General features: G+C 51.0%; 1 protein-coding gene across 1 annotated transcript; it reads right to left on the reverse strand.

The window, feature by feature from the left end:
• Positions 1-2,295: 2,295 nt before the first annotated feature.
• Positions 2,296-13,992, reverse strand: Nucb1 (nucleobindin 1). The gene is made up of 13 exons (XM_070001017.1): positions 13,886-13,992; positions 13,309-13,439; positions 9,931-10,038; positions 9,544-9,676; positions 8,148-8,251; positions 7,039-7,224; positions 6,706-6,796; positions 5,262-5,320; positions 4,901-4,993; positions 4,737-4,829; positions 3,567-3,737; positions 3,225-3,330; positions 2,296-3,103 (listed from the first exon to the last, which is right to left on the reverse strand). Exons 2-13 carry the CDS (start codon positions 13,426-13,428, stop codon positions 2,991-2,993), a joined length of 1,377 nt encoding a protein of 458 aa, XP_069857118.1. The 5' UTR covers positions 13,429-13,439; positions 13,886-13,992; the 3' UTR covers positions 2,296-2,990.
• Positions 13,993-15,706: the final 1,714 nt, after the last annotated feature.

Here is a 15,706-nt window from a genome sequence, read left to right on the forward strand (position 1 = left end):
TCATGCCTGTAATTCTAGCTACTCAGGAGGCTGAGATCTGAGAATCACGGTTCAAAGCCAGCCTGGGCAGGAAAGTCTGTGAGATTCTTATCTCCAATAAACCACCAGAGAACCAGAAGTGGCACTGTGGCGCAAGTGGTAGAGTGGTAGCCTTGAGCTGAAGAGTTGAGGGACAGCTCCCAGGCCCAGAGTTTACGGCCTACAACAGACCCCCCCCCCAAAAAAAAAAAAAAAAAAAAGAAAGAAATGGAAAGCCATTATTCTACTTATTTCAGAAAGGGAAATTTAAATTGTAAGTTTTATTTTATTTATTTATTTATTTATTTTTGTCGGTCATGGGGCTTGAACTCTGGGCCTGGGCACTGTCCCTCAGCTCTTCAGCTCAAGGCGAGCGCTCTACCACTTGAGCTACAGTGCCACTTCCGGTTTTCTGGTGGTTTATTGGAGATAGAAGTCTCACGGTCTCTCCTGCCTGGGCTGGCTTTGAACCGCGATCCTCAGATCTCAGCCTCCTGAGTAGCTAGGATTACAGGCGTGAGCCACCAGCGCCCGGCTGTAAGTTTTATTTTTATTTTTTGGTTGATTGTGGGGCTTGAACTCAGGGCCTGGGTGCTGTCTCTGAGCCTTTTGTGCTCTCAAGGCTAGGTGCTCTACCACTTGAGCCACAGTACCACTTGTCCAGTTTTTGAGTGGTTCAGTGGAGACAGGAGTCTCATGGGAACTTTTTTGCCCAGGCTGGTTTAGAACCTCCATCCTCAGATCTCAGCCTCCTGAGTTGCTAGGACTATAGGCATGAGTCACCAGCACCTGGCAGGTTTTATTTTCTGGTACCTTAGATAAAGGTCAGGAATGGTCACACCTGAGACCTCTAAGCCAAAGTTCTCAAATACCAATGACTGCTGCTGGGTGACTCAAGCTTAAGGACAGAAGCCACATCCTTACTATTTTTTTTTGTCCGTTGTGGGGCTTGAACTCTGGGCCTTGGTGCTGTCCCTGATCTCAAGGCAAGTGCTCTACCACTTGAGCCACATCGCCACTTCCAGTTTTCTGGTGGTTCATTGGAGGTAAGTCTCATGCTCCGGCTGGCTTTGAACCATGATCCTCAGACCTCAGCCTCCGGAGTAGCTAGGATTACAAGGAAGAGCAACCGGTGCCCGACTCCTATGCAGTCTTATCAGATGCATTCCAGGAACTGCTGCCATTTTATGAGTTTGACAGATTGGCTCAATAAAACTCAAGTGCCAGTTTTTGTTGCCTTTGGTACCAGACTTAACAGCTTGTAAAGATCAACTGTCTCTTGAAAGCAGGCATGAACCAGTGTTACCATAGGACAGTGAAGATCCAGGGCCACGGTTTACTTTTGGTAGTTCTGGGGTTTGAACTCGGCCTGCTATACAGGAGCTATGTCTTCCTTAAGCACACCTCCAACCCAGGCCTAGTATTTTTGTTTTTGTGACAGTATTGCCACTTGAACTCAGAGCCTCCATGCTCTTAGCTTTTCCCTCCTCAAGGCTGGTACTCTACCATTTGAGCCACAGCTCCATTGTGTGTGTGTGTGTGCTAGTCCTGGGGCTTGAACTGAAAGCCTGAACACTGTCCCTGAGCTTTTCAGCTAAAGACTTGTGTTCTACCACTAGAGCCACAACACTGCTTCCAGCTTTTTATTTATTTATTTTTATTTTTTTGGGTCCGGTCGTGGGGCCTGAACTCTGGGCCTGGGCGCTGTCCCTCAGCTCTTCAACTCAAGGCTAGTGCTCTACCACTTGAGCCACAGCGCCACTTCTGGCTTTTTTCTTTTTGCTTATGTGGTGCTGAGGAATCGAACCCAGGGCCTCGAGCATGCAAGGCAAGCGCTCTACCACTGAGCCACCTTCCCAGCCCCTCCAGCTTTTTAGTGTTGTTAGTGATTTTATTTTTTTGCTGGTCCTGGGGCTTGAACTCAGGGCCTGGGTGCTATTGCTGAGTCTCTTTGTGCTCAAGACTACAGCTCTACTGCTTGAGCCACAGCAGCACTTCCAGCTTTTTCTGAGTAGCTTACCAGAGATGAGTCTCACAGGAACTTTCCTTTCTGAGCTGGCTTCGAACCGTAATCCTCAGATCTTAGCCTCCTAAGTAGCTAAGATTAGAGGTCTGAGCTATCATGCCTGGATCTAGTATATACTTCACTGTGGAGCTTGCCAAATTTCCACTTGGGCAGAAGAGGCTGGACTACAGCTCATGGTGAGAGTACTTGCTTAGCATGGTCAAAGCAATAGAACAGGACTGTGTGTGTATACACAGACACAGGAGCACACATTTGTTCTGAATTGTGTATTTGGATGGAATAGAACATAGCAGCTAACAGCAAGGAGAGGCAGACAGAAAGGTGGACAGACCTGACTCCTAGCCTAGGAGCCGAACCTGGGACAGGGCCAAACAGGGCCAGGAAGTCAGGGAGGAGGCTGAAGCTGAGGTAACTGGAAGTGAAGGTCCCAGGGAGAGTATGGCCTTGGAAAGCAGCATTGTGGTTCTGCTGAGGTTGCGTAGTGTCTCTTAGCATCCCTCTGCACAAGATAGAGACTTCTCTGGGCCCACAGAGGAGGCCTGGAGGGACCATAAGGCTCCAGGAACCGGGCCCAGCAGCCTGTGACTGGTACAGGATGAGCCCCCAGGCTGGGAAGCTGAGTGCCAACCAGCAGGGAAGGACAGACCTATAGTTCATGCTCCCTGGGGTTTACGGGTGTGTGGGGGGAGAAGGGTCCTGAATCCCATCTGGTACAGCAAATCCCTGACTGGACACAAGAAGAGGCAGGTCCCTTGGAGAGGGACAGAAAGAAGGGACCGCAGACTTGAAGATATAAAAGCTGCTAGCAGATAAAGACAGACACTGGGCCTAAGCAGCGATGCCTGAAATGCCTCGGGTCCCCTCCCCGGGCTGGTCCACAGAGAAGCCTTGTGATGTGCCATCGGCTGTTGTCAGTGGGAACTCATGGCCCCTCAGCTCCAAAGGATCATGGATGCTGGGAATCCAGCTGGGGCAGCTCCGGGGACTGCTCTGGAACCTTCTGTTCTGCAGCCTCTACACCCTTCTGGTCACCGGCCGGAGCTGGGACAGGAACATCATCTGGAAATGATGGAGGAACCATCTGGTCTCCTTCAAACCCAGGAGTCCAGACCCCCATATCTCCTCCCTCGAAAGGAGGAGGAAGGAACCTAGCCTTTCTCCCTGGGCCCAGGATCAGCACCTGTGTCGGAGTGGAACTTGAGCTGTCCCTCAGGGTTGGCGGGTGGAGCGTTATGACCTTCCTGCTGCTGCTGCTGCTGCTTCCTCTGTTCCATATGTAAGACAGCCTGCATGAGAGGTGGCAAGAGGTTATAGAACCAAAATGCCCTCACTGAGTCCTTCCATCACCACGTACTGCCCTCATCAAACATGGCTGCTGTGATCCAAGGAAAAACCCCTGCCCTTACTCAAGATGGCGCCAACCACCAGAAGATCTACCAGAGACTAATTTAGACACGCATGTGGACAAGAGCAAAGGTCCTCAGAGATGCAGGGATGGACCTCCGCTTCCCTGGTTGGTCACCTGCTGCAGCTCTCTCCTCTGGGCCTCCAGGCGGTCCTGGGATCGCCCGAGGGCCTCGGTCTCCAAGCTGAGGCGCTGGGCCTTAGCATTCAGTTCTGCCTCGCGGGCAGCCAGCTCCTCTTCAAACCGCCTCAGCTCCTCCTCTGTATAAGCTGGGTGCATCTCCACTGTCTGCAGGGCCCAGGAACATGGCAATCAGTTGGGACATCATGGGTAGCCATGCTTCCCACTTCCCCCTGTGCTGGAGGCTAAGAGGGCTTAAAGAGGGCTTAAGGACAGTGAGCTGACACAGGGCTAGGAGGAAATAGACCCAGACAGGAAATAGAGACAGCGAAAAGGGGACAAAGATCCAGAGAAGTGAATGGAAAAAAGGGAGAGAGAAGAGAACTGAGAGAGGGAGGAGAAAGAGACTCAGAGAAAGGGGGACAGAAATGAGGGGGGGGGCTGGGAAGGTGGCTCAGTGGTAGAGCGCCTGCCTTGCATGCCTGAGGCCCTGGGTTCAATTACCCAGCACCACATAAGCAAAAAGAAAAAAAAGCCGGAAGTGGCGCTGTGGCTCAAGTGGTAGAGCGCTAGCCTTGAGCTGAAGAGCTGAGGGACAGCGCCCAGGCCCAGGGTTCAGGCCCCACGAGCAGACCCCCCCAAAAAAAAAGAAATGAGGGAGGGGGGCCAGAGACCCCCAGAGAGAAAGGGGAGCTGGGCACTGGTGGCTCATGCCTATAATCCTAGTTACTCAGAAGGCTGAGATCTGAGGATTACGGCTTAAAGCCAGCCTGAGCATGAAAGTCCAGGAGACTTGTATCACCAATCAACTACCAGAAAACCGGAAGTGGCGCTGTGGCTCAAGTGGTAGAGCACTCACCTTGAGGTGAAGAGCTCAGGGGCAGTGCCCAAGCCCAGAGTTCAAGCCCCACAACCAATGAGGGGGGGGGCGGGTCAGAGAATCAGTAATAGGACAGAAGCTCAGGGATAGAGACAGACAGAGAGACCTATATAGGACAGATCAGACCCAGAAAGAAGGAGATAGAGACTCAAGTAGAAGGGAAGGGGAATAGACACTCAGAGAGAGTGGGAACCAGAGTCAGAAAGAGAACAGATAGAAAAGGACCCTGAAAGCCAGGAATAACTGGAAGATAGAGACTGCGGCCTGGGGATTGCTCATGTCCTTACCTCCCAACCCTCCCCGGTGTCCCCAAACTCCTTCCTCTGTGTGGATGCAAGGAACTCCTCCAGAGTCACAAGACGGTCCTGGTTTGTGTCCACCTGGAGAGCCAGATGAGGGTAAGAGACAGAGCAGAGGCCAGGGCCCTTCCCATGCCCAGTTCACTTCTTACATTCTTCATCACGTGCTCCCGCATGCGCAGCCGCTCCTCCTCCATCTCCCGCATGTCATCTTCCTCATTCTTAGGGTCATACACCTTTTCCAGCTGCAGGATCAAGAGAGAAGTGGGAAAGGAGTGAGAGATCCAGGATAGTAGCCTTACTTAGGTCTGAAAAAACACACTGGACTTCAACTCCCAGCAGGCCTTGGGGCTTGCAGCCACTATCATTTGCTTTCTGCCCCAGGAGCTTCTGGGAATTGTAGTTTGTGCTGAACCTTCACTTAGGGGTTACTGAAGGGGACCGGTTGAATCCCTGAGGGTACAGGTAGCTGATTTGAGAGTGCCCTGTTCCCATGGCTTCTAAGATACTCACCTCCTTGGTGAAGAGGGCCTCCAGCTCCTGCTCATCCAGGATACCATCACTGTTGATATCTGAAACAAGGGGAAACCACAAGCTATCTCTGAAGATTGTGTGAGTCCCAACCCCAAGGGATCAGCTGGTGAAGGAATTTTAAGCCTTTGTGTGTGTGTGTGTGTGTGTATTGGGGGGAAGGGTCTATATCAGTAGACAGGTAAGGCTAAGGTTTGAGGCCTACATCAACTAAATGCTCAGCCATTGCCAGGATGGACCGTTCCCTAGCAACCAGGGTGCTGAGAAGAGCGGCAGATGAAGTGGACTGTCATGTGGGACTATCTCTGTGCCTGGTACCTGGATCACCAGGATCTTCCTAGGATACAGGGGTATTGGGACCTCTGCCTCCCAGATAACCAGGCCAGTGCCAACTCCACTTGCTTGGGGAACTGGCATAGTTGCAGTGCTCTAGACCCCCTTGTCTCAGAAGCTCTCCCCTACCTCTACTTACTTTTTTTTTCTCTTGTCAGTCATAGGGCTTGAACTCTGGGCCTGGGCGCTGTCTCTCAGCACTTCAGCTCAAAGCAAGCGTTCTACCACTTGAGCCATAGTGCCACTTCTAGTTTTCTTGTGGCTAACTGGAGATAAGAGTCTGATGGAGGGCTGGGAAGGTGGCTCAGTGGTAGAGCACTTGCCTTGCGTGCATGAGGCCCTGGATTTGATTCCTCAGCACCACATAAGCAAAAAGAAAAAAGCCGGAAGTGGTGCTGTGGCTCAAATGGTAGAGCACTAGCCTTGAGCTGAAGAGCTGAGGGACAGTGCGCAGGCCCAGAGTTCAGGCCCCATGACTGGACCCTTCCCCCCCAAAAAAAAAAAGTCTGATGGACTTTCCTTCCCGTGCTGGTTTTGAACTGCAACCCTCAGATCTCAGCCTCCTGAGTAGCTAGGCTTACAGGTGTGAGCCACTGGCGCCTGGCCCTCTGCTTACTTCTAAGTGAGTAAATACCCTAAGAAAGTACCCACCTTGTTTGTGTCCTGGTAGCCAGAACCTTGATCTTGCAAAAGCAAGTTATTTTTATTTAATTTTTTATATGAAGTCCTGGGGTTTGAACTCAGGGCCAGACTACTGTCCCTGGGCTTCTTTTGCTTAAGGCTAGCACTCTACCACTTGAGCCACACCACCATTTCTGGCTTTTTCTGTGTATGTGGTACTGAGGAATCGAACCCAGGGCTTCATGCATGCAAGGCAAGCACTCTACCACTGAGCTACCTTCCCAGACCTAATGGTTATTTTTCAATTGTACCCAACTTGCAATGGATCCTAAGCCTACCAAGAAGACTGCGCAGGGGAAATAGGTTTAGGTATTTTATGGTGAGGATAAGGTGATTCCTGTTGACATTTGGGCTGCATAATGATCAGAGCTTCCAAGTTCTGTCCAGGTCTGGGACACCCATCCCATCTTACCATGCAATATGAAGAATGTCTTGGGGTTAAATCTGTTGGGATCCAATCCATCCAGCTCTTCCCAGACCTCCTTTAACTGGGCTTGGCTGCCCTATGGAGAGACAGGAGCTCATGAGCAAGATATCTGTGTGCCTTGGGATTAACCCTTTGCCTCCATCCAAGAAACTTCACACTTGTCAAGCAAGAAACCAGAAAACTACAATTCCCATCAGCTACTGGGGCAGACATATTTTTTAGTATCAAGGAATTACTGCCTAAGAGGCTGCTGGGAATTGTAATTCTTCAACTACTTCAGTCTGGCACTTTGGGAGTTGGACAAATGGGGATCCTCACAGGCACATTAACTTTGGGGTGCTCCCTGTGCCGGCGCTGCTGCTCTTCCAACTTCCTCTCAGCCTCCTTCCTCTGCTCTTCTCCCAGTGACTCCAAGTAACGGCGCCTCTCGTGCTCTTTGAGCATCTCATAGCGTTTGAACTCCTCGTGGTGGGCAGCATCATACTGTGCGAGGTCCCTGGTTGCCTATGGAAAGGCTAGTTAAGATGATGTCTTAAGATTCTCAGATCTCAGCCTCCTGAGTAGCTAGGATTACAGAGGTGAGTCTCTGGCACCCAGCTATACTGGTTATTTTCAGATAGGTTCTCATTTCCTTCCTGGGCATTTTCCTGGATTGTGACCTGGGCTATTTGTGTTTCTTACTGAGGGAGAATGGCAGGTGTATGCCATTATGTCCAGGTAGGAGTTGAGAAGGGGGTCTCATCAGCTTTTCTGTCTGGACTGGCCTTGAGCTGCCATACCCAATCATAACTACCTAGTAGCTATGGTTCTAGGTATAGGCTGACGGACCCCAGGTCTGGAAGGACTTTTGTTTTTGTTTTTAGTTTTTTTTTGGTCCGGTTGTGGGGCCTGAACTCTGGGCCTGGGCACTATCCCTCAGCTTTTTAGCTCAAGGCGAGCGCTCTACCACTTGAGCCACAGCGCCACTTCCGGCCTTTTTTTTTCTGCTTATGAGGTGCTGAGGAATTGAACCCAAGGCCTCATGCATGCAAGGCAAGCGCTCTACCACTAAGCCACCTTCCCAGACCTGGAAGGACTTTTGGAAAAACCTGCCCTCTGCCAGCTTTGCCCACAAAAGGCAAGAGGTTTCCATGTAAAACTTGGCTCTTCTTCCACCCTCTGTCAAGAGTCCTGGGTCAGGCTGGGAAGGTGGCTCAGTGGTAGAGCGCTTGCCTTGCATGCATGAGGCCCTGGGTTCGATTCCTCAGCACCACATAAGCAAAAAGAAAAAAGCCAGAAGTGATGCTGTGGCCCAAGTGGTAGAACACTAGCCTTGAGCTGAAGAGCTGAGGGACAGCGCCCAGGCCCACAGAACAGGCCCCACAACTGGACCCCCCCAAAAAAAATAAAGAGTCCTGGGTCCCCTACAGTTGGGACCCCCTCCTTACCGTCTGGATCAGCAGCTCCAGGTCGCGGGCCTCAAACGTGTGTTGGTTCTGGGGGTCCAGGTGTTCAAACTGCTTCAGGAGATTCAAGTGATCCAACTGCACATCTGGATGAGGGGAGGGTCAAATCAAACTATGCATGGGGCATTCTTTCTTTCCTTCTTTTAGAGTCCCAGTCTTCCACCAGTGAGTCTGATGTTTGAAATAATAACAATAAGGGGCTGGGAATGTGGTTTAGTGGTAGAGTGCTCGCCTAGCATGCATGAAGCCCTGGGGTCTATTCCTCAGTACCACATATATAGAAAAAGCCAGTGACGCTGTGGCTCAAGTGGTAGAGCGCTAGCCTTGAGCACAGAGAGACTCAGGGACAGTGCCCAGGTCCGAGTACAAGCTCCAGGACTGGCAAAATAATAATAATAATAATAATAGTAATAATAATAACAATGAGGTGGGCAATGGTGGCTAATACCTATAATCCAAGCTATTTCATAAGCTACAATCTGGAGAAGGATGGGAGTTTTAAACCAGCTTGAGTGATAAGCCCATGAGATTCATCTCAACCAACAAAAAGCTAGGTGTGATAGTATATGGCAGTCATCTTAGCTACTGAAGGGAAACAGAAATTACAGAATCATGATCTGGGCCAGCTAGAGTAAAAGCTGACACTCTACTTGAAAAAGAAAGCAAGCAAGACGGGTTGGGGTTTGGCTTTATGTTTTCTTTTTTGTGCAGGTCCCTCCTGGGGCTTGAACTCAGGGCCTGGGCGCTGTCCTTGAGCTGCTTTTGCTCAAGGCTAGCACTCTACCACTTGAGCCATATTGCCACTTCTGGCTTTTTCTGACTAGTTTATTGGAGATTAGAAAGTCTCATGGACAGGGCTGGGAAGGTGGCTCAGTGGTAGAGCGCTTGCCTTGCGTGCATGAGGACCTGGGTTTGATTCCTCAGCACCACATAAGCAAAAAGAAAAAAAGCCTTAAGTGGCGCTGTGGCTCAAGTGGTAGAGCGCTAGCCTTGAGCTGAAGAGCTGAGGGACAGCGCCCAGGCCCAGAGTTCAGGCCCCACAACCGGACCCCTCACCCCCCCCCCAAAAAAAAAAAAAGTCTCTTGGACTTTCCTGCCCAGGCTGGCTTCAAACTGTGATCCTCCGATCTCAGGCTGCTGAGCAGTTAGGGTTACAGGCATGAGTCACTGCACCTGGCTTTGACTCTTTTGAGATGGGATCTCACACCATAGCTCAGACTGATGAAAAAAGATGACTCACGGTAGCCAAAAGGAACAGACAATGCACACCTCCATCCACAAAGCAGTAGAACTCTGTGGCAGGACCTTCCCAGGGGATAGTGGGATTCCACAAACCACCCAGAAGCCCAGACTCCAGGCTTCCCCTGCCCAGGCTCACTGGGCTCCTGCTCTGCGTCCATCTTGGCCTTCAGCAGCATGCGCAGCCGGGACACCTCCTGTCGCTTCAGTTCGTCCAGCTTGGTGCGGACATGGTGGCTGACAAAGTCCAGCTCTCGGCTCAGCTTACCACTCTGCCAGGAGGATGAGGGAACAGTGATCAGGCTGGGAGAGAGGGAGTAGGAAGGGGGGGGCGCCTGGAGGGAGAGGATATTAGGTAGTCTCTGCCCTTCCTAGTCTTCTGTCATTTTCTCTCAGGCCTGTCCATCTGCCTCCATGATTAACTGGATAACCTGGGTTCCCCGCCCGCCCTCCCACCTCCCTGATTCTCACTTTAGAGTTCACAGCCTGGCAGTGCTGGCACCCTGACTCTGCATTGCAGCCTTACCTTGATGTCCTCAGCATTGGCTGCCTGCAGCTTCTCCCGGAAGTGCCCATCCGTCTCCAGCACGTTGATGACCTCTTGGAGGTAGCGGTGGTAGTACAGGCCCGTGTCCTGAGGGTCAAGGGTCAATATAGCAGCTCTGCCTCACCCTCCTGTGGCCAGATCCTGGCACCACCCAGAGCCTCATGTCCCACAGGCCTGCTTCAACAGGACAAAGAGACCAAGCCAGCGGACCCAGGTTCCAACCCCACCTGGTGTGTAAGCCCAGGAGAGTCACGTGGGCCTCTGCCACAGTTCCCATTTTTTTTTTTTTTTTTTTGGGTCCGGTCGTGGGCCCTGAACTCTGGGCCTGGGTGTTGTCCCTCAGCTCTTCAGCTCAAGGCTAGCACTCTACCACTTGAGCCACAGCGCCACTTCTGGCTTTTTTCTTTTTGCTTACGTGTTGCTGAGGAATCGAACTCAGGGCCTCAGGCATGCAAGGCAAGCGCTCTACCACTGAGCCACCTTCCCAGCCCCCCATTTTTTTTTTTGTCTGTGAAAATCATACAGAGGCACTAGGCATGGTGGGCAGGCCTGTAATCCCAGCACTCTGGAAGTTGAGGCAGGAGGATTTCAGGTTGTAGAATATAGCCTGGCTACACCAGTTCTATGCCAGCTACACAGTGAGACTGAGATAATAAATAAATAAATAAGAGCCAGGCGCTGGTGGCTTACGCCTGTAATCCTAGCTACTTAGGAGGCTGAGATCTGAGGATCGCAGTTCAAAGCCAGCCTGGGCAGGAAGTGGTGCTGTGGCTCAAGCGGTAGAGCGCTTGCCTTGAGCTGAAGAGCGTAGGGACAGCGCCCAGGTCCAGAGTTCAAGCCCCACAACTGACCAAATAAATAAAATAAAATAGGGCTGGGAAGGTGGTTCAGTAGTAGAGTGCTTGCCTTGCATTCATGAGGCCCTGGGTTCCATTCCTTAGCACCACATAAGCAGAAAAAGCAGGAAGTGGTGCTGTGGCTTAAGTGGTAGAGCGCTCACCTTGAGCTGAAGAGCTGAGGGACAGTGCCCAGGCCCAGAGTTCAAGCCCCACGACCAACCAAAATAAATAAATAAAACAAAACAACACAAATTAAGAGCTGCTGCAAGGTGTGGTTCAAGCAGTAGAATGCTTACCTTGAGAGTTAAGACGGTGAGTTCAAACTTTGTACAATAATAATAACAACAGCCACAAGGACTAGGGACAGAGCTAGGAAGTATTGTAGCCTCCCATCCAAAGACCCTGGGTTTGATTCCCAGGGCAAAAGCACCACACACACCACACACACACAAACACACACACCACACACACACACACACACACACACACACACACACATGACTGGGGAGGGGAGCACTCCCTCCCCCTGAGCAGGCCTTATTCAATTAGTAGAGCACCTGTCTAGCAAACACAAGGTCCTGAGTTCAAATTTTAGTACGACCAAGAAAAAAATATCATATGGATGTGCACCTGGCCCAACCCCACAGCTGATTGGGAAGCAGTAAAACACATCATCTTCTGTCCACCCATTCAATTTCCAACAAGTATCCACAGAGCCCTACAGGGGTCAAGCAAGCAATATCACCAAGATCCTCCTGTCTTAGTCCTGGACCTCAGTCTTCCTGTCTGTAAAATGGATAATAGATACACTGTCACTTGCCATGCACAGGGGACTGCTCCTAGTTACCCTAGAGACACCACAGTGTTCAAGTCTCCTGTAGAAAGCAGCATCATGTTTGCATTTAATGCATGCAAATCCTCCTGTATGTGTAATTGCTGTTACTTATGATGATGATGATAATGATGATGATGATGATGATGATGATGGGGATGGAAGCCAGGGCCTCTAGCATACTACACAAGTTCTACCACTGAGCTATGCTCTACTCCACATTAGTGAGGTTGGTAAGTTTCTGTTCATTTTATTAGCTTTGTAATGAAAAAATGCATTTTCAGGCTTGGAGCATGATCCCAGCAAGTATAAGGCTCTGAGTTCCATCCCTGTGCTGAGACAGAGAGAGAGAAGAAGGAACAATTTCTACTGTGGCTTAAAAGATCCTTCCTGGGCTGGGAAGGTGGCTCAGTGGTAGAGCGCTTGCCTTGCATGCATGAGTCTCTGGGTTCAATTCCTCAGCACCACATAAGCAAAAAGAAAAAAGCTGGAAGTGGCTCTGTGGCTCAAGTGGTAGAGCGCTAGCCTTGAGCTGAAGAGCTGAGGGACAGCACCCAGGCCCAGAGTTCAAGCCCCACAACCGGACCCAGAAAAAGAAAAAAAAAAAGATCTTTCCTGGCTGGGAATGTGGCTCAGTGGTAGATTGCTTGCCTCACATGATTGAGGTCCTGGGTTCGATTCCTCAGCACCACATAAACAGAAAAAGCCGGAAGTGGCGCTGTGGCTCAAGTGGAAGAATGCTAGCCTTGAGCTGAAGAGCTGAGGGACAGCGCCCAGGCCCAGAGTTCAAGCCCCACAACCAACAAAAAAAGAAAGAAAGAAAGAAAATACTTGGGCTGGGAAGGTGGCTCAGTGCTAAAGTGCTTGCTTGCATGCATGAGGCCCTGGGTTCAATTCCTCAGCACCACATAAGCAGAAAAAGCCAGAAGTGGCGCTTTGCTTCAGTGGTAGAGCACTAGCCTTGAGCTGAAGAGCTGAGTGACAGACAGCACCAGGCCCAGAGTTCAGGCCCCACTACCCCCCCCCCCAAAAAAAAAATATCTCACGGACTTTCCTGGCCAGTCTAGCTTTCTAGCTTTGAACCATGATCCTCAGATCTCAGCCTTCTGAGTAACTAGGATTACCAGCCTGAGCTACCTCATCTTTTTATGTTTATGTGTTGGGGATTGAACTCAAGGTCTCATGCGTGCTAGGTATTCTACCACTTGAGTTAGGCCCAGTTTGCTTTATTTTTCAGGGTAGATCCTTTTTTTTTTTTTTGGCCCTGGGCTGGCCTTTGACAGAAATCCTTCTAGCTATGCTTCCTTGATAGTGTGAGCTACCTGCACCTGGCTCAATCATTTTTTACTCAGGCTGGTCTTGAACTCAGATCCTTAGATTTCCCACCTACCAAGTAACTAGGATTAACAGGCATGCATCACCAACACCGGATCAAGAGCAATGTGAAAAGAACAGAGAAGTTTTCCTGGGAGAGTAATGCAAACCTTCCCACTTAAAATCTGACTCGATTTTCCATATCTTAGAAGCAGAGACATCCTCTCCGCCACCACCGTTTGATACGAAGTCCCATTCCCTGGTACTGCCAAAGAGTGTCAGGTAAAGGACAAGTCACGATCGCCAGGCAGGGAGTCCATGGAAGGGCCTACCCAGGAGACACCATGCGAACACCTGCCCAGGGCTACTCACCGGGCTCTCGGTGGCGGGGTTCTCCTCCTTCCTGGGCGCCCCACGCTCCAGGGGAACGGCCAGTGCAGCCGGCAGCAGCAGCAACAGGAAGAGGGCTCGGTGGGGCCCGGAGCCAGGCATGGCGGCGTGGCCTAGGGCAGTCAGGGAGGTGGATGATGGTTGTTGGTGCCAAGTCTCTGTCCCCCTGGAAGCTACAAATCTGGGGTTCCCAGGGCCATCCCCACTGATCAGGGCTAAAACCCCAAGGCATTTCGTTACCTGGGACCCAGAATTGCAGGCCTTTTTAGCCTTCCCTTGCCCTGACAGGTACCCCGGCCCCCGGATTCACGGTCCTGGCTTCTTCCTGGCCAGCCATCTCGGGTCTCTGCTGAGGCTCCGGAACGCGGACCCCCCCGCCTGCCCTGTCCTGGCCCGGACCCAACAATCCAGGCCCCCAACCTCCTCTTTCCCCATGCCCACAAAGTCCTGACCGCCCCCTCCCCAAGAGTGTACCCCCACTTCTCAGCTCTCCATACAACCCCCTCCCCTCCACCCACACACACCAAGCACCCCAAGCCTGGGACCCTGAGCCCCTCACCTTTCCCCCCCCAGCACCGCAGTGGGCGTTTTCCCGGGCAAGGATCTCCGGGCCAGTTTCTGGTGAGTTCCCTCCCAGGCCACGCCTACTTCCCGGACAGACCACGCCCCGAGAGCCTGATTGGTCCACGATGGCGCCGGGCTCCGCGGGACGGGCCAGCGGCTGCGCGCGTTACAAATAGGCGCTTGCCTGTTTTCCCAGGCCTCTGTTCCCTTCTTCCTCCATCCCTCCCGCCTCCTTTCTCAGAGATCACGCCTCATTGCAGTATTTCCTGTGTCATAGGCCAAAACAGAGCATGGTCCCTGCAGATAGGGGAAGGGGGGCGAAAATTTTAAAAAAACACACCCTAACTCTAAAACAGCAAACTTCCCCCGTTCCACCCCAACCTCTTGGCCCCTTTGCCCTCTGGGAGATGTAGTTTTCCCATTCATTTTCGTGCAACTAAACCTTAAAGTGACTAATTGCCCAATAGACATTGCCCATCGTGTGTGTGTGTGTGTGTGTGTGTGTGTGTGTGTGTGTGTGTGTGTGTGTCTGTGTGTCTGTGTGTCTGTGTGTCTCTTTTTTTTTTGTTTTGTGCCTGTCTGGCTTGAACTCAGGGCCTGAGTGTTGTCCTTGAGATTTTTATTTATTTGCCTTCTCCCCCCCCCTCCCCAGGGCTAGTGTCCTACCACTTCCACTTCTGGCTTTTTGGTGGTTAATTGGAGATAAGACCCTCATGGACTTTCCTGCCAGGGCTGGCTTTGAACGGTGATCTCAGATTTCAACCTCCTTGAGTAAGTAGGATTGTTGTGTGAGCCACTGTCACCTAGCCTTCTTTTTCTTTTCTTTTCTTTTTTTTTCTTTTTCTTTTTTGCCTGTCCTGGGCTCTTGCCTTGGGCACTCTCAGTGCTCAAGGCTAGTGCTCTACCATTTGAGCCACAGCACCACTTTTGACTTTTTCTGTGTATGTGGTACTGAGGAATTGAACCCAGAGCTTCATGCATGCAAGGCAAGCCACATTCCCAGCCACATCTTTCTTTTTTAAATTCAAATCTTTTTATTAGCATATCTTAACTGTACAAGGGTGATTCCTTATAAATTTCTTCTAAGCGAAATGTAGACAGCACCAGGCGCCGGTGGCTCATGCTTGTAATCCTAACTACTCAAGAGGCTGAGATCTGAGGATTGCAGTTTGAAGTCATCCCAGGCTGGAAAGTCTGTAAGACTCTTATCTTCAATTAACCACCAGAAAACCAGAAGTGGCACTGTGGCTCAAGTGGATGAGGGCTAGCTTTGATGAAGAGTTGAGAGATAGCGCCCAGGCCTAGAGTTCAAGCCCCACAACTGACAAAAAAAAGGGGGTGGGGTGGCAAGGTGGCTCAGTGGTAGAGTGCTTACCTTGCATGCATGAGGCCCTGGGTTCTATTCCTCAATATCACATAAGCAGAAAAAGCTGGAAGTGGTGCTGTGGCTGAAGTGGTAGAAGGCTAGCCTTAAGCTGAAGAGCTAAGGGACAGCACCCAGGCCATAGTTCAGGACCCACCTCCTAACCCCCCCTCCCCCTCCCAAAATGTAGTTGGGCACTGGTGACTCAGGCCTGTAATCCTAGCTACCCAGGAGGCTGAGATCTGAGGATCATGGTTCAAAACCAGCCCAGGCTCAGGACAATTGGCTCCCCTGGCTGTGTGAGCCACCAGTCATGACTCAGGGCTCTTGTGAAACCCTGGAGTCGTTTGGCAAGAATGTTGTTGTATTTGAACCAAAAGATACAAGCTTAAACGTGAACAAAAGGAAATCTCCTGAATTTCCCAAGTGCCTGCACAGTGTACTCCCCTTGTC

The sequence above is a fragment of the Dipodomys merriami genome, unplaced genomic scaffold (genome assembly GCF_024711535.1).
Source record: "Dipodomys merriami isolate MVZ:Mamm:240054 unplaced genomic scaffold, mDipMer1.0.p SCAF_57, whole genome shotgun sequence".
NCBI lineage: Eukaryota > Metazoa > Chordata > Mammalia > Rodentia > Heteromyidae > Dipodomys > Dipodomys merriami.